Source organism: Hypomesus nipponensis, chromosome 25 (genome assembly GCF_054491055.1).
Source record: "Hypomesus nipponensis isolate SF chromosome 25, ASM5449105v1, whole genome shotgun sequence".
NCBI classification, from domain to species: Eukaryota; Metazoa; Chordata; class Actinopteri; order Osmeriformes; family Osmeridae; genus Hypomesus; species Hypomesus nipponensis.
This window is the reverse complement of record NC_140385.1, coordinates 10549507-10576779: the sequence shown is the minus strand read 5'-3', so window position 1 is coordinate 10576779 and position 27273 is coordinate 10549507. Positions and strand designations below refer to the sequence as shown.

The following is a 27273-nucleotide window of genomic DNA, read 5'->3' as shown; positions in this document are numbered from 1 at the left end:
TCTACGGTTTTATATTGGTAAGCGCCACAAGAACATCATGATGTCTTGCAACAATAATCTGATTCACCTTCTTGTACATCTATTGCCTCCAAAGTAGGGTACTCAATAAAAGCCCCAATAAATTCCCAACACTATGGCTTGATTTGTGGACATAAATTGTGTTTGTTCCAAAACAGGACACCCAAGGTGACAGGTTGTCTAAACGAAAGATACAAAAACGTCTCTATTACTTATTGAAAGAGCAAAAATGACAACAGGTCTCGGCTTAAAAGGGGGGTTACAAAACAGACAGCAGACAGATCCATTTACCAAGACCTACGAAGGGATCTAACCTTTGGAAAGGATAGTCATATTCATAAACATTCAGTTTGAAGCCATTCACATTTGCCATTCTGTCATTGTGTATGACACATTACATACAGTATACCGTAACATTTACATTTATACATTTACATCACGTAGAAGGATTAAGTCGAGAAGTTGTTGGAAATTCGGTGCGCAAATGTAAAAGAATAGAACTGGAGTGCTCATGAGCATTTAGCCTACTCCTCAGAGTGCATAAATTTGCAAGCTTCACAGCTTGTTAAATAGTTATAGGAATCGCGAGTTCTCACATTTATAATTTACAGAAATAATTTGCGTTGGTTAATGGTTAATCCGATACCAATAAACTTACAATAGATGATACAAGTAGTCCAAAAGTTGAAATGTCATAATTACGTTCAAACATTGGTTATTTACCAAAACATAGTTTGTCACAGGCGTGCACAATTTAGGTAGTACCGTCCACAAAATGAAATGCACCATAGTCTATAATATAATAGCCTGTCCAAGTCATTACATCGTTGTCTTAGCTTATATGGTTTTCCAGTTATTCTTTACCCAAAAATATAAGAGTTTTCTGTTGTTGAATACAAAATATTTTCCACGCGTGACGCGCATAAGACGCCTTTGCGCGGGGATTAAAAACAATTTTGCTTTGTTATGGTCATGCTATGACGACACCTTATAAAACATTCATAAACCCAGGAGAGAGGGACGGTGCATCACACCCTATCCCACGCCCCGTCCCTCCCTCCAACCCCCCCTTCTACAGGAGATGGGAGAACTTTCCTCGTCAAGATCTACCCTGCCGTAGTGCAGTCAAATGAAAGACGATTTCATTTCACTACTCGGGACGCAAAGTGGCGCAGGCAAGATTCTCTGGGAATATCAAATTCCAATGAGGAATATCTTACTATATTCACGGTTTTTTTTAGGGATACATCAGTTTACGTGTCAGTTGACTTTTACATTTAGTTAATACATTTATGTCGCCAAACTAGGAAAAAGATTGCGGTAGGATACAGGACAGCGGACGGACGACTTGTTCCATTGGTTTCTACGGAAAGGGATAGAACTAAACTAAACACGGTCCTAGTTAAAGTGATAATAACGGTTTCAGAATGAATAACAGCAAAAATGAAAAGGAGAACGAACAAAATGAATACACCAATCACGAAGAGGAGGTAAGACGTGGTTCCTGATATCTGCATCATTGTTTCACTTGCGTATATAAGTGCATTTTAAGGCAGTGAATCAGGTAGGCTATTGCCCCACTTGGAGAGAGATGCAATAAGAAACCCCATAAATTGGAAACTCTACACGGACGAACTAATAGAGGCTAGAGTTTGCAGTCTTAAGTTTGTTGTTATTCGTAAAGCACAAGTGTCACTATCACATGCCACTTTACTTGTCGGCAACTTGTCCTTCAGAATAATAGGTGTGACACATTTTAGAACAAAGCTGGCTATACCTGACACGACGAACACATTGCTGGAGGCTATATGCAGGAGAATACAAGTGAGGAGTGGGAGGATGCTTCCAAGACACATGGTTTGGATGCAAAGTTAGAATCTTAAGTGTCAAGCATATTCTGTTGCAACACAAAATAAGTCTAATGTAAGAGGACTCTCATCCTAGATATAGTTCAGTTACAGTTGTTAATATATTGTACAGTGTTATTGTTTTCCCAGAATATAATCAAATTAGCCAAGGCTGGAAATGAATTTTCTTATTACACGCTGGACAATATCCCAGTTCTTTCCACCCCTCTAAAAATATGAGCTTGGTTACGCAATCCTGTATCCAGTTTCCCAATATCTTGCACTAGGTAAATAAGTTGTAGTGGTGTCATTTGCAAAGGAATCATTTACTTTGGCACCCAAACATCTACATTTGAGATGACAGCCGTGTTATTTCAGGACTCTCAGTTCAGCCAACTCAAGTGATGTAAGAAAGGTATATCAGATTATATCAGTTATTTCTCTTGGAGTGACAAAGTTAAAGTATTAGTCATGAACAAAAGCACAGCCAAACATTCCAACTTGATGCAATTCCATATTTGGGCCACTATTTAGAAAACTATGGAAGAAATTCAGTTTCCATCGCACAGTGCATTTCCACCATTAAATGTAGAGGTAGGAACATCTCTAAATTGCAGGCGTGCATGTTTTATGTCTCCTTATCTCTCTGCCAGTTTTTATGATTTATATCTTTATTGTGCAGAAGTTGTGTACCTTTCTGAAACATTCTGTTCAAAAACTGCAATATATCACCTGACACTTCTCCTGAACAAAAGTTACCATTACAATCCGAGTCAATCAAAACACCATAGCTTTATATTATCTGCCCTTTCAGGATATTATGACATTTGTTATAATCAAATGTACCAATTACACTTTGACTAACCACTATGTCTAAATGACATTTGTGTGTCGTAAACTAGATTCATCCCGAGACTTAACTTGTCTAATCTTGCGGACAATCAAAGCTGAGAGATACCAGTGTTGATACAGTAAAGTGAGAGAGAGAGGGAGAGGAAGGGAGAAGGGGGAGGGAAGGAGAGAGACAAAGGAATAGAGGATTGCTTTACTGGATGCCATGTCTCCTACAGTATCATTTAAAGCTTTCAGCAATGAATCACAGTCTGCATTAGTGAAGACAGAGGCATCTAATGAACGTACAGATGTTTGGAAACTTCCCAAACCAACTAGAACCTAACATTGACCTCAGCTAGGTTTCATTGACATTCATTTGCACAGTGACACTTACAAAATGATGTGTATGCCCTATCGTTGACATACAGTACGTGGCCTTCAGATGCAGGGATACACACACACACACACACACACACAAACACACACACACACAATTACTTCTCAGAAGCTTTAAAGATCCTGAAAGAGGTATTCCCTTAGGTGCACAAGACTTGCATTTTTTGTTAGTTGCTCACTAACAATTCCAAGTGGAAAATTCTCAGCGGTAATGACTCATTTCAGTCATGACTGAAACGTGAATCTAATTGTATTAACCCTTGATGTTATTAGTGGTTGGTTCAACCATGTGTTGCTCTGCACATATTGATCCAGTCTCTGTGCATGGAAGGGAACAATAGAATGCAAACCAGGCGATTTAAAGTGATAAATTGTTTTATGTCTAACTGCAAACTGTGGTATTAGTAAACCTTTAACACTAAAAGAGGCACAGTTTAACGACCACTCTGGCATGACCCTTGTGACAAACAACAGCTATACTCCAGTAAAATCCAGTGTAGTATGGAACTGAATAGATCAGTTATTTAAGTCAAAAACTACTGGCGAGCTTAACTCTTTTTTTCATCACACTAGTGATGAAAAAATTCATGGCAAACCAATGGACCATGACCAAGACATTGATTCAATTGACCAAGGTTGATTGACTACAGACCATGCGTCACCAACTCTGGTCTCTGGGTTGCAACAAGGTGTGTTGGCTCGTTCTCCATCCCAGGAGTGGAACATCCTTAGCAGATTTATTTTCCAGGAGTCTCTGAAAGGAGGCATAAACATAATCCTCACGGCAACAATAGGCCCACCTGCAAGACTAAAATAAGCAGCCACTTGAACTCAATTTTTCACGAGTCTGTCACTTGAACACAAATCTTCCCCAATGCAATGAAAATGAATTCAATATTAAAAAGCAAAAACCCTTTCAAAGGTATTCAAAATAATGTTTCACTGTGTAAATAAATAACAAATGTAAGTCCGCGTAAACAGTCACATTATTTATTTTTCCATTTTACAGGCCCAGTGTAAAATATATAGTCTATCTTTGAAATGTCAACAAGAATTGACCAAAATCCAAAGCGAATGACTGTAAAGGTTTACATGAATGAGGTCGGGTTAAACCCTGACCCACAGCAGTAGCATACTTATCAAGCCTTCTGTCTTTCCCTTTCTGACCTTCATGCCAGTCAACAAGACCTCCACCCGCTCTACTATTTAAATATCTACATTTACATCCTCACATCTGAGAGCTCATTATGAAGCTCTGCATCGACCTTGAGGTCCAACGATGGTCTCGTTTTCGAACAGCAATGTCTTCATGTCATGTCCAGGCTTTATTTACTTCTCTCCATTGCTATAGAACCGTTCCATGTTCTAGAATAAGGATTCCTAGGCCGTAGGTTTAGCAGTACCGCGCTGCCACTCAGACAGAACACATGGTTCACGCCAGTTAACAGTTTCAGGGTTACAACTCATTTGGCCACGCACGCGCACAACACAAAACACACACATCTGTCAATTTCAATCTAACGGCTGCTTCAAACGAGGAGGGCTTTATGAATGCATAACAGAGGAAGAGAATCAAGGTTCAACAGAGGCTCTGTGCATCTCTGGCGTCTAATTGAATTGTGCTGGCCTGTTCCAGGTAGCCCCTTTGTACACTCTCGTCAAATGGCAGGTCATGTGGCCAGGGTAACCTTTTCACTGGAGGCATCCTAGCAGGGAGTTATGCAGCAGGGAAATGAGGATGAAGTCGAGTAGTGTGTGTGTGCGTGCGTGCGTGCGAGTTTGTTTTCTCTCTATGAAAAGGGCACAGAGATACGTTAACTGTCCATGACATGGAACATATCAGAGGGGGGGCACAACAATGTAGCCTGGACCATAATCTAGTTATGATAGGGCATCACACGGTCACACACACGCACACACAAACACTCTCACACACTCACACACACCACAGTCAATGAGTTGGAGTTTATTTATAAAAGCGCTCGGGGAATTGTCATCTTATCTTGGCCATTCGTCAGCTGTGCGACAAGAGGTATTTGAAAAGACAACAAGGCTTAGCGTCAAGAACGGCTGGTGGGACCCGTAATGTGAGGCTGGGAAAAGGAAAAACTGTAGAGAATTGGATCTCAATTCCTTCAAAAACCATTTGCGAGACCAACCACGGCTGTTGAACAGCCAAGAGAAGAAGCTGTTGTTTGGAAAAAATCTGTTTTCAAAGAGCTTTGTTGTTGACTTGCGATTCACGTCTTGTGATACCGTGTGTGATCAATGACAGCTCGTTGCGGGGAAGAAGTGCGAGACTTGTTTAAAAGAAGTTGGGCATTTTGGTTTGCTTTGTCACGCTGTGTGTATGTACTTATTCTGTCACCTCAATTTATTTTCTCTCACTTAGGCTATAATTAACCACCCATTACTGTAAGATCCCTCTTAACATACCACCTCTCTGTCTGTCTGTCTCTCTCAGTCAGGAACAAAAATGGATCCCTATATAGCTTGAACCCTGCTCACTCTCTACTCTTATCTCCTTTCCTATCTGTCTTCAACCCCCCTTCTTCTCTCTCTCTCTTGCTATGTTCCTCTCCTCACTTCCTCCCCCTCTCTCCCTCCTTGCTTCAAAGCAGCAGAATCTCCTTATCGGCCCATGACTAGGGAGAGTGTGACCCTAGCGTTGAACAGAAGGCCCGTTTATGGTCATGACGAGAGACGAACGTCAAAGACAGGAGTGAGCCAGGCAGAACACGAGAGGCCCGACTGCCCGCAGGACAGTCTCCTGGCCCCAGACGGTCAAGCAGGCCGAGCCCAGCACTGGCTCTCCCACTCCCCCCTCCTAGCAAGGAGTGGCCGAGCTCACTGATAATTCCGTCATCTGAGGGGTTTAAAGAGGTTTGTTTCGAGAGTAGCTCCACCCAAAGTGGCCAGACTTCTAAGAGTGGTCACAACAGAGGCTTTTGGCGTAGGTACTGTTTGGTCAAGAACCTGATGTGTGCTCATGCTTTGTTCTCGACCGCTGTTAACCCCTGACCATCCAACCCCGAAACCAAACAGAGTAGGATGCCCGCTTGTGCAAGCACAAACAAAGAGAATTCTCAGAAGAGGGGACAGGGGCTAGCTCAATTAGCCAGTGTTAATGACTACCTTGGAATGTTACGTTTGCTCTTAAATCTGTCAGCGTAGAGAAGTTTAACAGGAGCAGAGGACTCAATGGAACACTAACATTAGAAAAATTCAACGCCCCCATCCGAAGCCAGATAAACTGGACAATAGCTGACCATCTACTCGGCAATATGTGAATGAGTCCCACCACTACACGCCTTAGCGCACTAACACGGTCACAGTCCTGTCGTCTGGCTTCAAGACGGATGGCTGTTGAGTGTCGGAAAATGAAGGCGACATGTCAGTGTGAAGACTAACATCTGGCCTGGAGACCCTTTCAGTTTTAGGATAGATTAGGAGAAGACAATGATGGAGGGAAAAGAAAGAAAGACAGGAAGGGGAGGGAGGGAAAGATGAGAAGAGGATGTGGAACATAGAGGAAGCAGCTTCTTCCTTGCTCTGTTTTCGGTCCCTGCTCCTTGTCCGGTTCCTTGGCTCCTTTAGGCTTTTGTAACATCTGCAAAAGCTAGCCTGACAACACAAATACGTTTCACTTTTCAAATGTCCGAGGTATGCGCATCCTCGCAGCTTAACTGTCGACCCAAAGACTAGCCTGACTGTGACACCTGACCCTGAAAGTGGAACGTGACCTTTTGACCCTGTGATTCAGGAAGAATGAACTGCCACTTAGAAAATGCCATCCATTTAAGGTTGTTTGACACCCTAGCAAGCCTGCAGTCGCTCTCTCTTCACATTCTTCACGATGATAAAAAAAGATGGGGTGAGGATGACAGCAAGTGACACTAACACAGAACAGTGACAACTGAGATAGCAGGAGATAGGAGCTCTAGACAGGAGTTGGCTTTGTTTTGCTGTGAGTAGGAGACCATGGCACTTTTATTTAATATGGGTGTCATGGAGAGGGCTGTGTCGTTATGGAGAGAATTGGTGTGGGTGTGAGGATTTGATGTTTTTTTTTTTTTTTTTTTTGCTGCTCGTGTTTCGGTGGAGGTAAATAAGACAGAGAGACACACACATAAGGGCTAACGCATCCACACACAAACACACAGATGCGTACACAAAGTCATGCGTGTGATGTGTTCATCCTTCACACTCGTGCACATATGCATGCGCACAAACCGCACACACACCGCACACACACACTCCAAGGTCATGGTTGTGTGCCATCCCACTTGGTTTAGAGGACCTCTCCTGTACTTGGCTCAGAAAACCAGACAATATTTATCTCTGAATATACTGAACCACCAAGGTCACCTCCCTCATTTGAGCCACAATAAAAGCTATATAAGCACTCATGTTAAAGTAAAAAGCCAATTGGAAACTCTTTAGGAGCATCTTGGAGATTCACTTGGACTCCATGCACTTAGGTGATTACATGACACAAGTGATTTATTACAATACCTGCTGGCTCAGTGAATAGTTTCACAGCAATGAGATAAGCTTTAAATTCAAGACATATAATTGAATGGTGTTCCAAAGTCAGGAAAACTTCTGGCCTCGTGGTGAAAGTGTAATGTGGGCGTGGGCTCAAGCAATCGTTACAATCGTGTATATATACATTTTTTGATATGCATATCAGCAGCTAGTCGCAGCATCGAAGTTAGCGAACCATACCGTCTGGTCATTGATGATTTCATCCACAGGCTATGGAGTCGCGTCGTGCTGATTAGTGGTGCGTTGAGTTCGGACCCCAGGGGCCGAGCTGTGACGGTGGCCCTAATAAGATCTGATGTTTTTGGCCCGGGGTGTTGAGCTCTACAAAGCTTTGCAACACCGTTGCCAGGTAACCGAGCTGCACGCCGTTTGTAAAGCTCTCAGCTGGCTGGCGGTACGTAAGGAGGGAGGAAGGGAGGGAGGGAAGAGTGGAGGGAGGTCTGCCTGTTTTTGATCACACGGTGGGTTTGCGTATGAACTTGTGTGAACACACCATAAATGGTCAATGACTCAAAGCCCAGGCTAAGTCCACACTCAGCACTTTGGGAAGGCAGGTATGCGGAAAGTTCACGAAGACTCACAAAATAACTACTAAACCATGCTACTAAAAGCCAATAAAACAGAGATATTTAAAGTGAGGTTTTACTGTCTGTGACAACCTCTTCAACCTGTTACAGAATCCTTTAATCTCACTGAGATATGCCTGTTTTTCTTTTAGGTGGATTATTTACCTAAATGTGTTTTTATTGCATTGCTCTGATTTGGACCCCCTGGATACCACGACTATTTTAAAGGGGAACTTCTCGAGCATTCCTGATGAAACTATTCCAGTTTGATATCTCACTTCACTCAAAGCAAAAGACCAACTGTTTACAGCTGTCTGTAATCACAGCCGTCTAAAAACAGCCCTAATTGACCACAGATGTGTGTACAGCGTCACCTGACATCCCACACACACAAACAATTTCTTTTACGCAAGATCATTTTTTTTTACATTTCATTTTCTCATGAGATAACCTTTTAAAGACCTTTGTAATTTTGGGGGATTCAATACTACTTCCATGACCAAGTCAAGCTAGCAAACGGGGTGAACTGGAAACGGGACACTTGTGTGTCTGATGTTTCGAGAGGGCTACAGCTCAGGAAGTTTATTTTTTCTTCAAAAGTGGGGGAGGACGGATCGGGGTCCCTGTGATACTTGGGGGGGGGGGGGATGTATCACTCCCGTCCCCCTGCTATCTGTGCCCCTGGTCCCAATACCTTGATGACAGCTCAGGAATGGGGCAGTGGCCTCCTACAGAGTTTGGTTATTCCTATGGTTCTGTGAGGATAATTGACTTGTTGTGTGCCTTCGTCTTGACTTGTCCCAAATCTGACTTCCTGGCTGGTCCCCAACCAAGTCTTGAATTTCTAAAAACGTATTTACACTCAGTATTAGCAGTTAACCTACAACACCTCACCAGAATATTCTGAGCAGACAGTCTGAGCTGACGCATTATTAACACCCTATTTAAGCTATTGTCTTTCATCATTGCCTGTTTCTCTCTCTCACACACACAGTATCTATCTCTTGGTTTTTAAAGCTCAGGCTCAGTGGGTGTCAGCATTCACTCGTCCTCTGAGAACCTTTGTCGGTCGTAGCTGTATAGAGCATATTTGAAGGAGACACACTGGGATTTATTTAAACCTGCCTGCCAGTGACAGACACCAGTGACGGTTCTCCAGAGTTTGGCTTGACTCAGATAAGATAAGGTCTTAAGGTGAGAGAGTCACCGGGGTGAATCTGGCCAGATGGTTCTTTGCTGTGCCAGCTAGAGTTGCTAGGCTTCTCTGTTTGTGTCAGCCGGTTTCTGACTCCAGCAAGGGGGGGGTTTGTGTCAGCGAACATTTGAATGATAGCGAGGACTTCCATTGCTGTGATGCCGTGTGGTGACATGTGAAGTTCACATCCTTTCCCTGGTCTTTTCTTAGTATAACAACCTTTACATTACTGTTTTACAAAGCTGTCTTCCAACCAACACCCTGTGTTTTCACAGTAGAGTATTTAAGAAAGTATTCACATTTTATTATTAGCAAAGATCTCTGTGAATCCCACTTAACCTTTAGGTTTTTTCATATAAAAAAACTTCACCTTCACCCAATCAACCAATCACACTCCTGGTAACGTACCTAAATCCAGTCACTCGACCAATAAGATCACTTAATTCTTCATGTACAAATGACGCCCCCAAAGAGAGTACTGTATTGTTCCTATGATACTGCCCAAGTACTGGAACTCAGAATTCCATTCTCGTGTCCAACACAGGTGAACTTAATTCACCTTCTCACTGAGCTCTTCAGATCCCACCCAAGTTGAAAAGTTGAAACATCAAGAGTCAAGCTAGAGCTGTGAGGGTGGGAGCCCTATACGTCTCCCTGGGCTGGAGATTACATTGAAAACATATAATACACTTATGAAGGAGTTGTGTGCGTGTGGAACTAAGTGATGTTCATCATTGTATGGTATTGCATTTCAAAGGCTTGCCTATGGCCTTACATCAGTCTACTCCATTCCAAAGGCCAGTTAGTCACTGAGCATTATCTGGCCATTTCAATGGCCAAGGCCTCTTTCTTGTCTTCTTGCTCCTCCATTAACCTCAGGTAGCAGAGCTATTTATAATTAATGGAGGTTAATGATGAGTATGTGAACACTGCTCTTTTTTTCCTCTCCTCAAGGTCCGAACACTATTCGTCAGTGGACTACCTCTGGATATTAAACCGAGAGAACTCTATCTCCTGTTCAGGCCATTTAAGGTATGTTTGTGTGTATTAAACGGCGGGTTTCCCGCTATTTTTAGCGCCTTTCTCTCCCACTGCCCCCCACCCCCACCCCACGGTCGATGGCTCTCTCCATTAATGGTGATGAAATCAACAGCAATGGAAAATCTCAAGGCTTCAAGCGCCCTGTGTTCCTCAGGCCCAGGTTCAATCCCAGCTGATCCATGGCATGGGAAGGCCTTGTTATGGAAAATGAGCCCACGGTTTTGGCAGCGTATTTGGTTTTGCTAACTAAACATGGTCATTGTTGTCTTCGAGCAGAATCATGCATTAGGAGAAGTGCAATTTTCCATTAAGTCACTTTCACTTGTTAGTACAAGTTTCTGTTAAACTACTGCTCAGCTAATATGCATGGTATACATTTAAAGAGAGGCTAATTATGATATGAGTATTAAAAGCAGCAATTCACCAGGTGAGGCTCCTGTGTCCCCACTGCATGTGGTTATCAAAAGTCACATCTGACCCATCAAAAAAGCTGATACTCGCATGCTGCTCTTTGATGTATCAATTGATTCCACATGTAGGACAATGAAATGTCACTTTGAGATTTACAGTAGATTTCTGTTATTCGTGGTGGTCCGTAAAACTTGAGCATTCTTTCTGTTTTCATTGAACATTTTTTACAACTTGTGTTCTCTCTGTTTCAGGGCTATGAAGGCTCCTTGATAAAACTAACCTCAAAACAGGTATGTGTAAAAAAAAATGTCATGCTAACATTCAAAGAAACAAATGGATGAACAAATCTGACAAGTTTATGCAACAGGACGGCTTTCCGTCAACACAAGTTTTTCCCTCAGGATACAATATCATATCTTTTGACAATGTCTCCCTAATACTCCCCAACCTTTTGTTCCAACAAAAACTGGAAAAAAAAAACAAATGCTGCTTTTTCAAGTGGGCGGGTGGTTGTGTGTGTGTGTGTGTGTGTGTGTGTGTGGGGGGGGGGGTGTGGCATGGGCTTGCCGCTGGCTCTCTGATGCAGCATGCTTGCACTTCGCAGATGGACACTCCTATGGGATGTAGACTCCCCGGGAAGGGAGACGGAAAGAAATGTGAAGTGTCAAAGTGAATGTTTTGACAAGAAACGTTCTCTGACGGCAGTGTTTCAGCCCCGGGGGAGTGATGACTGAAAATGAGCCAGTCTGGCACTCTCTAATAGGAGAGTTAGGTCATTTAGCACCGTGTCAAGGTACTTAATACCACATTACGTTGTGCCTCGTAAAAAGAGGATACCCATCATGGGTTAAGGTGGGCGTAGTGTGTGGAGTACTGGTATCATATGGTAGTATCATATTAAGTTGTTGATATTTTGTCAATACATTTGCTAAGTCAACCTAATGTCAATACATTTAGGTATTCTTATCACAATAACTGCCTATAACTGTTAATAGTTCTGAGAAAACACAGTCAGGGATGGACGGCTGACCCATGTGGGAGGGTGTTGACAGTCTGTCTTGTAATGAAACAAAGTAACAGAATTCAGACTGCCTCAGACTTCCTCTCGGAGATATACAGATCTAGAAATAACACGCTAACTGACTTGTCTTCTTGTTTTGCCTTTGACACATGTGGTACTTAGTTCCTATATAGTCATCATTCAGCATAACTCACCTTGTTCTGTTCCAATACTAACGTTCTGCTCTGCTCCTAGCTTTTTTCCTGTTCTCATAATCTGTATCCCTTTCACATTGGGACATCTTGACTAATGCTAACGACATTGCTAACGTTTATCAATCAATTCCAGTTTGTGTTACAGCTGCTGGAAGCAGCCATGTCCTTATATAGCAAGAGACAGATCACAGGACTTTTTCTATTTATATTCTTGCTACGCTTCCTGACGTCTTAACTCTGTCTTTCTTTCCTTTTTTTTGTTTGCCTTGTACAAAAATTCCCATAACCCTAGAAAGCTTTCCAGATCGCACACTGTAGCTTACCCCCTTGAGAACAAAATGTTTGGAGAACTCTCTTTCTCTCTGACTTTCCCTCTGTCTCCCTCTTCTCCCTGCCCCTCCTACCCCCCCACCCCCCTCCATCTATCTCTCTCACCCTCTTCAGTGTCTATGAAAACATGTCTTTCGTCCTGGGCCAAAAAGCAGTTTTCTGTTGTTAGATAGAGGAAAGCACTTCCAAACCTGCATATCATGCGGGGGATTTCTCACATTCACCTAAGCACCGGGCCCTGGACCAAGGTGATGTCACTGAACATGTAACACAAGTGTGAATGTGATTAAAGAAACGTTGAACCAGCACTCGCCATGCTGCACTACTGTGATAGTAGGGCTGTTCAGAAAGGTCTTGCACAATTGAACTCCCTCCATTGCCTCACTTTCTCTCACGCGCTCTGTCCTGACTCAAATGTTTTTCCCTTTCTCTCTCTCAGTCTCCCCCTTTATCCATTCTCTGTGTATTTTTCTTTCTTTCTCCCTCCCTCTCTTTCTTTCTTTATTTCTCCCTCACTCACTCTTTTTCTTTCTCCCTCCCTCTCTTTCTTTCTCCCACTGCCCTGTTGCCCGTATTTGGGCATATGCAAGCTATGCACCATCTCCTGGATTCTGAACTGTCGATGGACTCCACAATACAGGCCTGGAGTGTTTTTGCTCTCTCTCTCTCTTGCTTCCTTCCATCTATCTCAGTCACCACGGTTTTAGCATGGGGAAAGGCAAAAATAAAAGCAAGTCTCTGTCACTCAAGACAGAAGTGTCGAGTCAGTAAACTGCCTAAAACCATGTTTCTCTCCTTCTTGTTCTGTCTCCCTGTCTCCCCAGCCGGTGGGGTTTGTCAGCTTTGACAGTCGATCAGAGGCAGAGGCTGCGAAGAATGCCTTGAACGTAAGTGTCATGCACTCCACACGCTGCGTTCAAGAACAGGCTGGTTCAGACACCGTTTCCGATGGTGTCTCGCCTGTCTCTGTTCCTACACACACCCGAAGTCTAACACTGTATTTATACCTGGAGCATTTATATTCACATGTATAATCCCCACACATTGACTGGATGTTGATGTAGTTTAATATGAGGACGCAGTGTTCTACTATTTGAGTTCCCCAATTGAGTGTATTCCACCTGTTATAACTAAAAGTGAAAAGCAAACAGATATATACTCTCCTAAAATCTCCCAATGTCAAGATCTGTGTGAGACTTTCCCGTCAGGTTTTCAAATGAGCCAAAAAAACTCGACACAAAGCACAAGCTTTAGCGTCCCTACAGATCATACAAGGTCAATCACTTAGAATTAGCACTCCTTCCTACACATTGATTGAGGATTTGGGGTTTAATCTCACTTATTTTAAACAAAGGCTTCCGACCTCGCTGCAACAAGCCCTTGATGAGCCAGACAGGCTCTTGCAGAACGTTCAGGAAACTCATTTCTGTGAATGTTTTTTTTTTTTTTTGGCAGACTTGCAAAATGTATGTGTGAATTAGAAAACATACCAAAAAAATCACTGTCAGTCAAATCTCAGTTTTTTCTCCAGTCTCTGTTTTACTGTAGGATATGAAGCTGTGTTCCAGCTTTCTGGAAATTGTTTGCCTCTTTGTAATGGAAATAGATCAATATAATAACAAGGCTATGGACAAAACCTGTCAACTTCAAATGCTGAGCTATTTTCACATATTTTTCGCAAATCTATATTTCTGTTGAACAAAGGAATACGGAAAGCGAATAGAGATTGCAATCATCATCGCATGAGATTCAATGTCAGTATGTGTTCCAAATTAAAACCGTGAGAACTGAATAGGGCTCCTGCTAGCTGCACTATGTCCCTGGGGTTGGTATGGAAAGGAACCAGATCTGATGAATCTATCTGCATGTTATAAATGAGGGAGTACTTGCATGAGTGTGTTTGAGTCTGTGCATGTGTGTGAAACATGGGAGGGTGAGAAGGAATTGGTGTGTGTGTGTGTGTGTTCGAGGCATGTTCATTTACCTACCAGTTGTGATATTCTCTTGTGAGATTTTGACAAAGGAAGATTCTGGATTACCATAAACTTGGCTAAATACTTCCTGACAGCAGTGGCTCGTATAAAGAAATAAAGAAAAGAAAATAAAGAAAAAAATGGTGAAGAGAAAAAACGTGAAAAAAAACAAACAATTTGACTGACAGTTCGAATATTCAACACTACATTTTGGCTCCACTGGTGACTTCTACCATACACTGCTGCCACATGTCAGGCATATCAAAACACCTTAGGGATGAAAATAACCATTTCAAGCATGGAGAGTCAGTCTATCAACTTTCTTCTAGAAACCTCTCCCACCTGAGTTCAAATTAAAGCAGTTCTCTAGCCTCATTATAACCTTGTACCTTATTATACCTCACTAGCTCCTACCGGCGCAGGCTCCAAGGGCTGTGAGCTGAGGCAATCCCAGTTAATTCTTCCCCTTCATGAGAACCGCAATCTCACCCTCTTTTTTCTGCTTCTCCTGCTGGGAGAAACCTCAAGCTAACCCAAAAGGTTGCTCGCCATGGAGGAAAGTGTGCTGCATTTTCAGCTGCTTTTCGACCAAGAACAAAAAGGTTCCCTCTTCCAGTGGGGGGGTTGATGTGAGGGTGAATACAGCCATTGGCGACAATTTGCAATAGTGCTGACTCATAACATAAACAAACTCTGCTTTGTTTGGTTATGTTGTGAAGGAGAGCATAGTTTTGCTGCATTCCGTATTACGAGTCAATGTTAGTGCAAAGATTGAAGGAGAATGTTTTGGTTTGAGTGGAAATCTGAAATATATATTAATTATAACTGATTCTATTGCATTAATGAACTTGCTAGCGCCAGTATTGTGTTAGTTGCCTAGGTGTATGTGCGGTGGTAGCCAAAGAATTCCCAGGGTTTGTTATGTTGACGTGCCTTGGAGTTCAAGGTCACAATATTAGGTTGCATTCAGAGATCACTGACGAGTTGGCGATGACAAGTATTTCCATGTCGCCAAATGTGTGTCCCAACCTCACGAGCCGCGATCACCAGTTAGTGTCACCACTCTCACCACATGCCACAAACCCTGCATGACAAGATCATCCAGTCTGGAAACCCTCAAGGCTTGGTTTCGTCCTGGTCCTGGCTACATAACTATTTTATAGACCGATGTTTACATCTGGACTGCCCCTAAATTATTTCTTAAAACAGACCAAGAAAAACGATCAGTCATTTCTAGACAAAAGACAAAAAGACACAAACGCTGGCCTGTGTTTTATCTTCCACAACAGACGAACATGACATCCTTTTTTTCCCTTGCTGACTCCTCCCACCTCTCCCTTTGACCTCAGGGGGTCCGCTTCGACCCTGAGATTCCCCAGACCCTGCGCCTGGAGTTCGCCAAGGCCAACACCAAGATGGCCAAGAACAAGCTGGTTGGCACTCCCAACCCCCCTCCCTCCCAGCAGAGCCCTGGGCCACAGTTCATCAGCAGAGACCCATGTGAGTGCTGCTCTCTCTCTCTCTCTCTCTCTCTCTCTCTCTCTCTCTCTCTCTCTCTCTCTCTCTCTCTCTCTCTCTCTGTCTGTCTGTCTGTCTGTCTGTCTGTCTGTCTGTCTGTCTGTCTGTCTGTCTGTCTGTCTGTCTGTCTGTCTCTGTCTGTCTCTCTCTCTCTCTCTCTCTCTCTCTCTCTCTCTCTCTCTCTCCCTGTCTCCCTCTCTCTCCTGCCTCTCTCTCTTTCTCACTCTCTCTTTCCATCTGTCTGCTCGTGTGTCTATCTGGAGCAACTCAAGCACAGGTGTGAAAATCCCTTTCTGCAGGGAAACCAGCACTGTGACTTATGGTGAAACATTTGGATGGGGTCGCTGCATACTGGAGAGAGTGTCACTGTGTTGTTTAAGCAATTTCAGGCTTGCTTCCTGCTACAGACTGACTTGGTCTATCAGGTTTGGTTTCCTGTACCATTCACAGATATGGAAACATTTGGAGACCCGAGGACGAATGACAAATTTAGAACACATCACTTAGCCTCTTTTGGTCAAACCCTAAACTCAACACATATTCCCATATTATGTAAAATCACCCATTACAAAACAACAAAAATGCAGTGATCCAATGGTCAACCATCTTTCTTTAAAGTAAATAATGTCTAAGTTACACCCATCGCTCCTGAGAATTCAAACATGTCAGTAAGTCCTGGTCAGAATCACGCCTCTGCTTGGAATGCGTTGCTGTTGCTCTTCACTTTGTTTAACATTTAGCAAAATATTCGGTCAAACTTTTCACATGCAAGACAGGGCAGGCATCAATAGCTGAACGTCGGCCACAAGCTACATTTTTATTGAATGACCAAACACCCTCTTATCAGAGATCTGTTAACGAGTGGGGTGGGGGGGTGGGGGGGTAGTCTGGCCCTTGTGGAAAATGGAAGGAAACGATTAATGAGTGCCATGACGTAATGAGTGCAAGAAAAATGGCTGTAATTTTGTGATAAGAGGTTGTTTAAATCAGCCATTTTATCTGATCTTTGAGAGGGAAAACAAACGGTTTCCTTAGCAGTGCTGTTCCCTGTACACATATATCATGTACATACACCGTCAAGCACGTGTTTCCCCCCCCCCGATGGTTTACATTTCAACGTGACTTTTGCCCCTCCGATGTGGTTATGTAGCTTTTAAACTGAGAATGTGCGCGCGTGTGTTCATTCCCTCAATTTGAATAAAGCATGTGTTGTCTTGGTACCTTTTTACTCCAAAACCGGATCCCTTTTTTCCTCCGTCACTTGCGTTCTCAGCTTGTCTGTGATTTTTCACTGTCTCCCCTAAACAACTTTGCTTCTGTTTCTCCTCTACCCTCTCGCCGTTCACACTCTCGCCTCCACTCTGTTTCTCACTTCCTGGAGCCTCACAGTGCCACCCAGAAGCTTCTTTCCCCTTAACGTCTCCAAATGAAGGTGTTGTGGAGATTGGCTTAAAAACCTGGCCTTAAGATTTTTTCCACGTCTACAGTCCTGGCACGGCCCGCCGAACGTGATTTCGATGTAACGACAGCGAGGAGGAATGCCACAACGACACGAGATGAGACACGTCCCACAATGCACCTGTACCTCTCCTTCCTCCCTGTCTCTCTGTGCAGCCCTCCTCCCCACCCCCGCTCCACCCTCCTCACCAGGCCTTCCTCCTCTTCTTGTCTCTACAGATGAGCTCACAGTGCCCGCTCTGTACCCCAGCAGCCCAGACGTGTGGGCGTCATACCCGCTCTACCCGGCTGAGCTGTCGCCAGCCCTCCCGCCCGCTTTCACCTACCCCTCCTCGCTCCACGCTCAGGTAACGCCCCCCCCACCCCCCATCACCCCCCCGCCCCTCACCCCGCCCCCCCCCCCCCCCCCCAACCACCCACCACTGCCTGAACTGTAGAACTCGACACTTCCACCACTTCCTTTCAGACCTCTGCTTCATACTTTGCCCCCACCCCCACCCCCTCCCCCCCCGAGTTGACTCGTGGGACGTTACGAGGTGTTTACGACAGGTGTGCTGTGACATAGGTCGCAGACAGCTGGTCACATGTCTCAGGGACTTGGACCGGTTATTCCCTGGTTCAAAGACATACTCCAAATGTTCTTTTGTTTCTTCTTTTTTTTAATGGTTGGTAATGCAGACGGTATCACAACAGAATAGTCTGGCATTATCGAGCCTGTATATTTCCCTAAATAAAAACCCCATCGGAAAATGTTTGCATCATTCATTGGAGTATCACCTGTTTAATCTCCATGCAACCATGACCCAATTATATAGTTCCCCTCTAATCTATCTAGCGCTTCAGTAGAGTTCACATTGGGGTTCATTATCGATTAGCTGAAATTCTTCTCATGAATCTTGATTTTGAGGCGCTCTCATGAGATCTGTTTGGTAGCTTTTGTGTTTTCTGACATGCTAATTGATGATTGTTTAGTTCGACTTCCCAGTTATTATAGGTGGATTCCCACACGAAGCCTTTTCTTACAATAACCCCCCATTTAAACATATCTTTAAGTCTCGAATACTTGTAGCCAGAAGGATAAACAAATGCCATACACATTTCCATGGACTGTGTTTTCTAAGGAACTGTAATATAGAATTTAAGGCCCTGAGGTTCTACAGATACATTTACTAGGATGAATGAATATTAACGAGGAGGTTGGGGTTGGGGCTGAAAGTGCTTATTAGGCTATTCGTTTTTTGGTGCGCAGACACACACACAGACACACACACACATTCTCACACACACTCTCACACACATGCATCAAAAGAATGTAACTCTTTTCAATAAGGGTGAAAAGTGCAGGGATTCCTGTGATTCCCCAGTGAGTGAGACTGTGAATCAGGTGTGGAAGTGAATGCCGAATGGAATAGCAGAACTAGAATAATCCGACTTCTGAACTGATGTGAAATAAACAATGTGAGATAAAAATCTGTAGGGCATGATGTATGTGTGTGGTGTGTAATTGTGTGTGTGTGTGTGTGTGTGTGTTCAGATTCGCTGGCTCCCTCCTGCAGACGGAACTCCTCAGGGATGGAAGTCCAGGCAGTTCTGCTGAAGTATGTGTGAGTAATGACAAGCATACACACACACACATACACACACAGTCTGGTACACTAGTGTTTGTTATACAGTGCCAGACCTTGAAAGTGCATGAGTAAATGTTAGGACATTTGACATAAACAAATCGAGAACGTTCCCGACACTTGTTAGGAGGAACGCACCGTGCTAACCCCCTCACACGCAAGTTCGGTAGCACGGCAGCAAAAAAATCCCCACTGGAGCAAAAGCTGAAGATTAGCATGCACTTTTCCCGCGTCATGAAAGCCCACTCAGGTATTCAACGCGGGGTTGCTCTACGTGACACGCAGGCAAACGCAGAACTGGACACACATGAGGCCTTCCCACGTGCCCCAGCGAGGCGGGAGGGTGGGTGGAGGGTTGTCACGGGGACGAGGAAGGGGGGGGGCCTTGCTGAATTGACAGTAGGCAACGACCTCATACTCACACCAAGTACACCAGTATTTAACATCCGCAGCAGCCCACGCCATAAACGTCCTGCATCACAAGAAATCACCGATCAGTCATCCCCGTCTAGACACAGCGCCTGTGACTGCGGCCGAGAGGCAAAACAGAGGAACGCAAACACAAATTGATCCAGGGAACTGGGACCCCTGTACAAAAAAAAACGAAGGCCCCCATCTCGCCAGTCAATGGGCGAGATGAAAGTGGCTTTTAAAGGGATCGCCGGTATTTTCTCGCCTCCCAGGTCACGTGGTGCGGCGAGCGCCTCTCTCTCATTTGATGTCACGCGGGGTGCGTTTTCTCTTTCCGAGAGCGGGTGCATCAAAGGCGGGGGATTCAAACGGAATACACAACTAGCTCTGGGGGCTACGATTTAATACAGGGACGCTGCAGAGAGAGAGAGAGGCAACTGAAACTGTGCTACAGAGATCTGTGTGTGTGTGTGTGTGTGTGTGTGGTACCTGTCACACTTGTCTCAGATGACATCCTGACCCACTAGATATTACATATTTACTCTGGAGCGGAATAACCTAAGTTTGGAAGCAACAAACTTAAGGGAAAGTAGCTTTTTGATGTTAGCGAAGCTTGGAGTTACTGTATGTGCAGTAACTGAAGATTGTTCCTTACTCATTAGGACTTAGGGTTTTGAAGTTGGTCACTTTTTGGTGTCACAGCTTTTCTGTTGGAGGTGACTGTAGACAAAGGACAGTCAATTAGAACTGTTGCAGGCTTATAAGATGTGCTGTTCTCTCTCCGTCACAACAAGAGTTTCAGAGCAAAGAGCCACAAAACCACTAAGCTTGGAAAATCACCCCCCGCAACAAATGTGATGTGTCTCAGTGAGTTATCTGTGTGTGTGAGAGCTTATGTGTCAGTGTATTCATCTGCACGTGTGTCGTGGGCGCGTGTACTGTGTGTGTGGGTCTGAGCCCACTCGGCGCCAGTCACACAGTCCCCGAACCCCTCCTTTGCTCCAGAGTCTCAGAACAGGAAGAGACATGTTCCCCAGACCCCCAGGGAGGGATGGGAGGGACGCTGACCAAAGAGAGGGGGGGACTCCGTTCACATAGCTGTTGATTGGTGCTAGGCCGACTGGGCTGCCCCCTCCCTCTCCCATACACAGCGTCCTTCCCAGCCCTGCTCACAGGCACAGGGCTATTTCCAGTCTGACAAAGAGACTGAGAAATGACTATAAATACAATGTTTTGGAGCATTTGATCTCTTCTTCTTCTGAGTTTTTTTTTCTGTTTGTTCCCCCCTCGGGGAAGTGTGGAGGAAAGGGAGTGGACAAGGGGAGGGGTAGTGATTATCCAGCCCCACCCTGAGAGGAAGTGGTTAATATGGTCGCGCCCTCCCCAGCCTACCCCCCCCCCCTCCCTCGGGTGGATATTAACCCCCCCCCCCCCTCCCTCGGGTGGATATTAACCCCCCCCCCCCCCCCCCCCCCCCCCGATGAAACAACATCCTGCTGATCTTGCAGATGAGCGGGGTCAAAGCGATGCTGTGGGATAGGAGCCCTGGGCGTGTGCCCCCCCCCCCCCATCGATACACCCTCTCCACCCCCAAACAGTCTCCCCTACACCCACCCACAAGGGTAACACATGTCCTCAGGCATCCTAAGACAGGAGCTTAGTGTCCGTTAGTGTCCCATTGTAAAAACGTGATGCCATCCATTTCCTATGTCGCCGGGGACAGATGGGTAACTTTGTTAGAGGCGGAGGCTTTGTTTGGCCGTGCCATTTTCAGCTGTGCCAGGGTAACACTAGGCAGACTGTCACTGACCCCTCCATGGCCCTGCCCTTTACCGGCCAATTACGGTACATAGACACAGACGCAGATCTTTCCTCTCCGAGGGAAAGCACGTTTGCGGTGTATTTTTGTTGACAAACTTTCCAGCCAGCCGGGGCTTTATCTGAGGACGCGCAGGGTGCGGAACTTGTAGTGGAACTTGTGGAGAAGGTCTAGGGGAACTTGTAGTGGAACTTGTGGAGAAGGTCTAGGGGAACTTGTAGTGGAACTTGTGGAGAAGGTCTAGGGGAACTTGTAGTGGAACTTGTGGAGAAGGTCTAGGGGAACTTGTAGTGGAACTTGTGGAGAAGGTCTAGGGGAACTTGTAGTGGAACTTGTGGAGAAGGTCTAGGGGAACTTGTAGTGGAACTTGTGGAGAAGGTCTAGGGGAACTTGTAGTGGAACTTGTGGAGAAGGTCTAGGGGAACTTGTAGTGGAACTTGTGGAGAGGGTCTACTGAGAGCATTGTGACATTGTGGTATTTGGAGCTGCGTGAAAGAGTCCCGGTCGATGAGGAATCTGTTGACCCTCCGCCACGTTGTTTGATGTTGGTGGAGTACGACACGAGAGGTTTACGGTTCACTTGTAGTCGTCTCGGGCGTTCGACGCGGTGTTAAGGCCGTGCCGCGCGGCTTGAAGCGTAACCGTGGGAGACCGTGTCGGCAGGCTGCGGTGGATGAAACACTGGGCTGGACACAGTCATGCTGAGTCTATGCTGAATGCAGTTGAGGCAATCAGTTATGGCTGCTGATAAGTGTTATTAACCGGCACCCTGCCCCAAGCCCTCAGATGGTAAACGTCCACGCACGGTCGACGCCACATCGCAGTTCAACCAGGTTATGAAACTGAGTTGCTGGTGGCATGTTGTTGCTCTTTGAAGACTATCAGGGCTTTCTTGCTCAGGATATTTCAGCACAAGCTCTTTTGTCTGTACTCCGCGGGCTGAATGTTCGCAGGCAGTCGTTTCCCCCTTTCATTTCACAAGCTCAATCTTCATGATTTCTTCCCTATTTGCTAACACTCTCAACAACACACGGTCAATGCGACAGTTGACCAGATACTTGACAATGATGTCTGGGAACTGTAAAGACCAGGATGTTTTCTCATTAGACAAGACATCATTGGGTAGTGGTGTGTGTGTGTGTGCGCGTGCGTGCATGTGTGCGAGTATGAGTGAATAAGGACGTGTGCGCGTGTAGGTGTGTGTGTCTATGTGCACCCTGGCTGCCTGCCCGATGGGGCTTATTGGCCAATAGCCTGACAAACCCTGCAGTTCCTGTTGAACTTCTGAGCAGCTCCCAGCAGGCAGTGGGGGACTGACCCCTGCCGAGGCCCCTTTAATAAGGAAGTGGGCCTTCATCCAACCCCCCCCCCCCCCAACAGCACCCCACCCTAACCCCAAACAATGAACATCCACACACAAACACACACACCATTCTTCTCCAACCTTTTCTTGTTCCCTCACACACTCACGACGTGCGTCTTACACGCAGACAAGCGCACGCGTTCACTTCCACGGCACACAGCGACACTTGCACGTGAATGCGCGCAACCATAAGCACACACACACACACACACACTTTCTCTGTCGCTGTGCTCTGGTTTCAGGAGCTTGATGCACGTCAGCAGCTGCATTCATCACCGCCTGTCCTGGTAGCTGGGCTGGTATGTGAGAAACAAGGTCCGGGCCTAAAGGCTTTTCGGCAGCTTAGAAGGCTTTGGCCTCCTTTTTCATGGCCCTGGAACACAGGTAGACATCTAACAGGGGCAGAAAGTCCTGTTTGAGGAACTGCATTTGGGCCCGTACAGATGAATGTAGGGATTCCTTTTGGTTAAGACTTCAAGCTCCACACGATGGGTGACCGTGGTGCTTGAGATGAGATGTGCGCTGGTAGCCAGTAGCCTCTTGTATCTAGGGTCTAACCTGAGATCATCCCGAATGATCCATTTACGAGACTAATGATAAATGGCTGTGCCATAGAAACTGGATAAGAGCTGGACAAAGGGAATGTTCATGAGAAATCCAGACATTTGCCGTTGTCAAACAGAAAACATGTTTGACAACCTTGCTTTCTGCACCTGTGTCAAGTTAGAGGAAGTAACACATTAAACAGTGGGCCAGTAACCCGCATGGACGTGTTCAATGATAAACCCACTCTTTGAACCTGGGCTCTTCAGCCTGAACAAATACAGGTCTATAAGAATGTGTGTGTGTTGGGGGGGGGGGGGGTGGGGGCAGCTTTTGCCATTGCGCTACGCTTCGATTCTCTCACCCCTGATTGAGCACATAACAGGCATTAGCCAGGCCATCCATGTTGAAAGCGTGTTACCTTGCCCCTTTCTCTCAGTCAGCAGGACATGTTGGTTTTTGTGATTGTTTATTGCCACAGAGGGACTCCCGTCACGATTGTTGCCGACCGACCGTCTATTTCTGGCTAAACATCTGCGGGTCTGAGGAGTTGACCTTTCTCATTGGGGGGGGGGGGGGGTTCTATAAGTCGGCGGGATGTGGGGGGTGGGTCAGGGGTTTGTGTGTTTTTGGATGAGAACAGGAAGTTCTCCATTAATTCTACTCCAGCGTGGTCCCATGGGACGTGTTGAACTTATGAAGGGTTGGGAAACGAATCTTAGATTTGAAGAGCTCTGGGAGTTTAGGTTCCCGTTGAAGATGCAGGGGGGTTCTAACAGCCTGAACAGGCCGCGTTAACGGGACACTATCAAGTCACGTGATGCAAATTTCCAATTTCAATCAGTCAGTTAAAGAATAACGTGAATGTTTACTGAATGCACCTCTCGCTGTTGTCCTTCTAGTACTTCATACTCTAATCAACGTCCTAAACCGCCATGGCAGGAACTCATCAACCAGGACCACCAAACGACATAGCCTTCTCAACTGGAATGCTTCTGCTCCGCTTGTGTTAACAGGTTCCTGATGTGTGATGGTGGCCATGGTCGTCCATGACGCCGCTGCCCCGCGGTTCTCTTGTCCAACCAGGACTCCTCCTGACCCCATGTGCCACGCGGTGGACCGCCGGTGAGTTTCACGGTCCAACGCTCAGCGGTTTTCGCACTCCCTGATCGCGACAGGCGGAGGCCTGGATCTGCAAATCACACCTAGGTCCTGGTAGCTGTTGTCCAATCTGCCCGGAGAGTTTGATTTGAAAGTGTAGAGTTGTGGAAAAAGCTGTTGAGAGCGAAGGAAGGTTTTCAGAAACAATAACGCAGTGCCAAAAAATATCTTGCGAAATAAACTTGAAAGCCCAGAAACCTGAAACTGTGTCCATTTTCCAGTGTGTGTTTTCCTTTTTGAAGGGCGTATTTCTTGTTTTTTTTTGTCCCAGAATGAGATATTAGTCGGACGAAAGTAAGTGGAAGCCAGTGTGTGCATGCGTGCGTGTGGTCGAACTGTTATGCCTTGGAGAGTGAGCCACAGAGATAAGAAACTCTGTATGTGTGTGGTCCTATGGTTATTAGTCTCTTGTGTTTTCATTAGTCTGGTTGTGGCTTGGGTGCTGTAGTCAAGGTAACATTTCCCTCTCACTTTATCTCTCTATACAACTCTCCCTCCCTCTCTCTCCCTCACTCAACCCCTCTCTCTCTCTCTCTCTCTTTGTCTCTCTCTCTTTCAGAAGCAGCAGCTACCTCATGGGCCTCAGAACAACCAAGAACCCCAGCCTCCATCACACATCGAACCCCCCCTCCCCTCCCCGCCATTTTATACTGTTACATACTCAAGAATAACTGGTGACACTTTGGTTGCAAATTGTATACACGCTACCTTATGGTATACCTTTGAAATAGGTTGAAATAGCCTGACACGAAGCTCCACTGACGTTGACGAAAACTTTGATGTAATTAGCACAAGCCTTGGGGGAATAGGCTGAGCATTGCTTTGCATTCTGAAGGGCGAAGCTTGCAGTTGGAGTGAAGGTCTTTGAAGGTTTGCCAGGGTTCTTAGCTTGTGTATCTGAATGGGAGCAAAGTGCCGCCATGTTATATTATAATAATGATTATAATTATTACTATTCTGTATACTATTAATATTAATGTTATTATGATTACATACACGATTAAGCATGACTTGCCAAAAAAATTACAATAAATAAAAAAATGTCAATGCTGTACATTTTTAGATATTTTAAAGATAAACAAAAAAGTATTTTTGTAATCAAGACAATGTTTGCAATAGTTCAGTTTGATTGGTTACTTTAGTGTGAGAGAAACCGGTTTGAAAACAACAAAATCTTTTCTTACCTTTTCTCTTTAGAATAATGGGTACTGTAACTGTTGTACCAAGAACAGTTCTTTCACTTTGCAAATCTTTCTCTGTTTTGTTTGGATTTGGTTTGGCCTTGTGCATTTGAGTTGACCTACAATATATTTATCAGCATAAGCATTGTCTCATGATGCCAAACATTAGTGTTCTTTGTCTTGTTCTACCAGTTTAAAAAAAAACTGACGTTCTTTGCATTTTATTGGTGCTGGGTGAATTGTTATTGAATCGGTATTGATATGGTACTTGGAACACCAAACAGCAGCCATTTAGCCCAGTTCAGATGGCTGTTGAGATGCAGGCTGTTGATCCAGCGCACCTCTGACATACCGTACCCAACTTCTTCTAGGTTTCAACATGACCCATGATAAGATTAATCCAGAGTGGCTTTATTTGATTCGTTTTAGTCTGTAACAAAAGATGGCATGAGTCCCTCCTGGTACAGGTGAACTGTAGACCTCATGCAGATAAATCAAGGTTGTATGACATATGATCAGTCCCTGCTAAAGGAAATCAAGTCATTTTTTCAAGTACACTGTATACCTGGCAGAAGGCACAGTATACTGTAATAACAGACCAAAGGCATACTTTTTTAACACTGGATAGCTAACTAGGCTAGTTTGACTGCTTTGTACTTCTGATATCCTTCAGATATCTCTTCGTGAAGCGTGCCATTATTTTGCTGCCTGCCTCTCCTGGTGTCACTCCAAAGAGTATCACAACTCCTGAAAAGAACAGCTTTTCATGTGCTGTCTCGTCTATTTTTAGGGAAAAGGTGACTCAACCCCTGGTTTTTGTACATTTTTGTATTTCTATCTGTGAGTGGAGTGAGAAGTGATGTTTCATATGTCATCTCTTCCTTTTTGGATGCTTGGTGTAGGCCTGCAATAATTCATGGATGTGATATATCCGATTTTTGAAACATTTGGTTGGTCTAAAAGTCGCATTGTTTGTGGAAATGCAAAATATTGCGTCCTGTGTTTCCACTTCCTTCCCAATGACTGAGTCAGGAATATCAAGTTGTGTCAACCACATGAAAACCTGCTAAGACATGATGCTTGAATGTGTCAGACTGGCATGTTGTTGTGTCCCTTTTTCACCATGAATATGATCCAGCATCATTTCATATTTCATGTAGAAATGCTATTTTCAGCACACACAACTCAACATTCGCTTTGTCAGTGTTTGAACCAATAGTGACATTGATGAGTCGACAGCAACAATCATTTCTGGATTATTCTAGGATGCCAGTCGTGTAATTAATACATCATGCTAGCAACTCTCTTCTAGAATTGTGTGAGAGCTATTGGTTCTGTGCTTGTTTTCATGATTGAAACGTTATAAGAGTATATATGAATATTGAATACTGTTTTCTACGTAAGTTCACTGTGAAACCCCCATGATAGCATAAAAAAAAAATTCAAATCACATGAAAGGATTACCACCCTAGTGTCAACTGATGAGGCATAAAATGTGAGTTGAAATGATCCTTTTGTGGAACAATGGTATTCTCTTATGATTGTTGTCTTTAATCTACTGTTGGTGTTATTGTGTGTTTTGTGCATGTTCCCATGGCATGTCCATTTTTCTTCATCCCTTTTCAATGCATAATGTTGATATTTATATATTACACCGCTGTGAGGAGAAAAATATATTATTTCCGTGAGTTGCAGGGGTGGGTTTGAGATGTTTTGTTAGAACCCCCAAAAAAAGATCAAAAAGAGAGACGTTTTTATGAAAATAAAAAATGTAAATGAAGACATTTCTGGGCATCTGCCATTAAAGATTGACGTTATCA

General features: G+C 44.7%; 1 protein-coding gene across 7 annotated transcripts; it reads left to right on the top strand.

Moving 5' to 3' along the window:
* Nucleotides 1-1078: 1078 nt before the first annotated feature.
* LOC146222209 (RNA-binding protein with multiple splicing-like) lies at nucleotides 1079-27273 on the top strand. 7 transcript variants are annotated; one of them, XR_014746766.1, is made up of 9 exons: nucleotides 1084-1508; nucleotides 10359-10436; nucleotides 11108-11146; nucleotides 13226-13288; nucleotides 15724-15874; nucleotides 17570-17697; nucleotides 18885-18948; nucleotides 24128-24236; nucleotides 24832-27273. XR_014746766.1 is itself a non-coding variant. In XM_084691807.1 (8 exons), the coding sequence occupies exons 1-7, from the start codon at nucleotides 1446-1448 to the stop codon at nucleotides 18945-18947; spliced, it is 585 nt and encodes a 194-aa protein (XP_084547933.1). In that variant the 5' UTR covers nucleotides 1084-1445; the 3' UTR covers nucleotide 18948; nucleotides 24128-24476. The 7 variants fall into 7 exon arrangements, 3 of the variants coding, with proteins under 3 accessions (XP_084547934.1, XP_084547933.1, XP_084547932.1); XR_014746765.1 differs by having other exon boundaries at nucleotides 1085-1508; nucleotides 18885-18954; XR_014746768.1 differs by lacking the exon at nucleotides 17570-17697 and having other exon boundaries at nucleotides 1079-1508.

Bases quoted from the DNA above. Each gene is read 5' to 3' on its own strand.
- LOC146222209 (XM_084691807.1), top strand. From the start codon at position 1,446: ATGAATAACAGCAAAAATGAAAAGGAGAACGAACAAAATGAATACACC. The intron at 13,289-15,723 runs GTAAGTGTCATG...CTTTGACCTCAG, and splicing joins CTGCGAAGAATGCCTTGAAC to GGGGTCCGCTTCGACCCTGA. The intron at 15,875-17,569 runs GTGAGTGCTGCT...TTGTCTCTACAG, and splicing joins GTTCATCAGCAGAGACCCAT to ATGAGCTCACAGTGCCCGCT.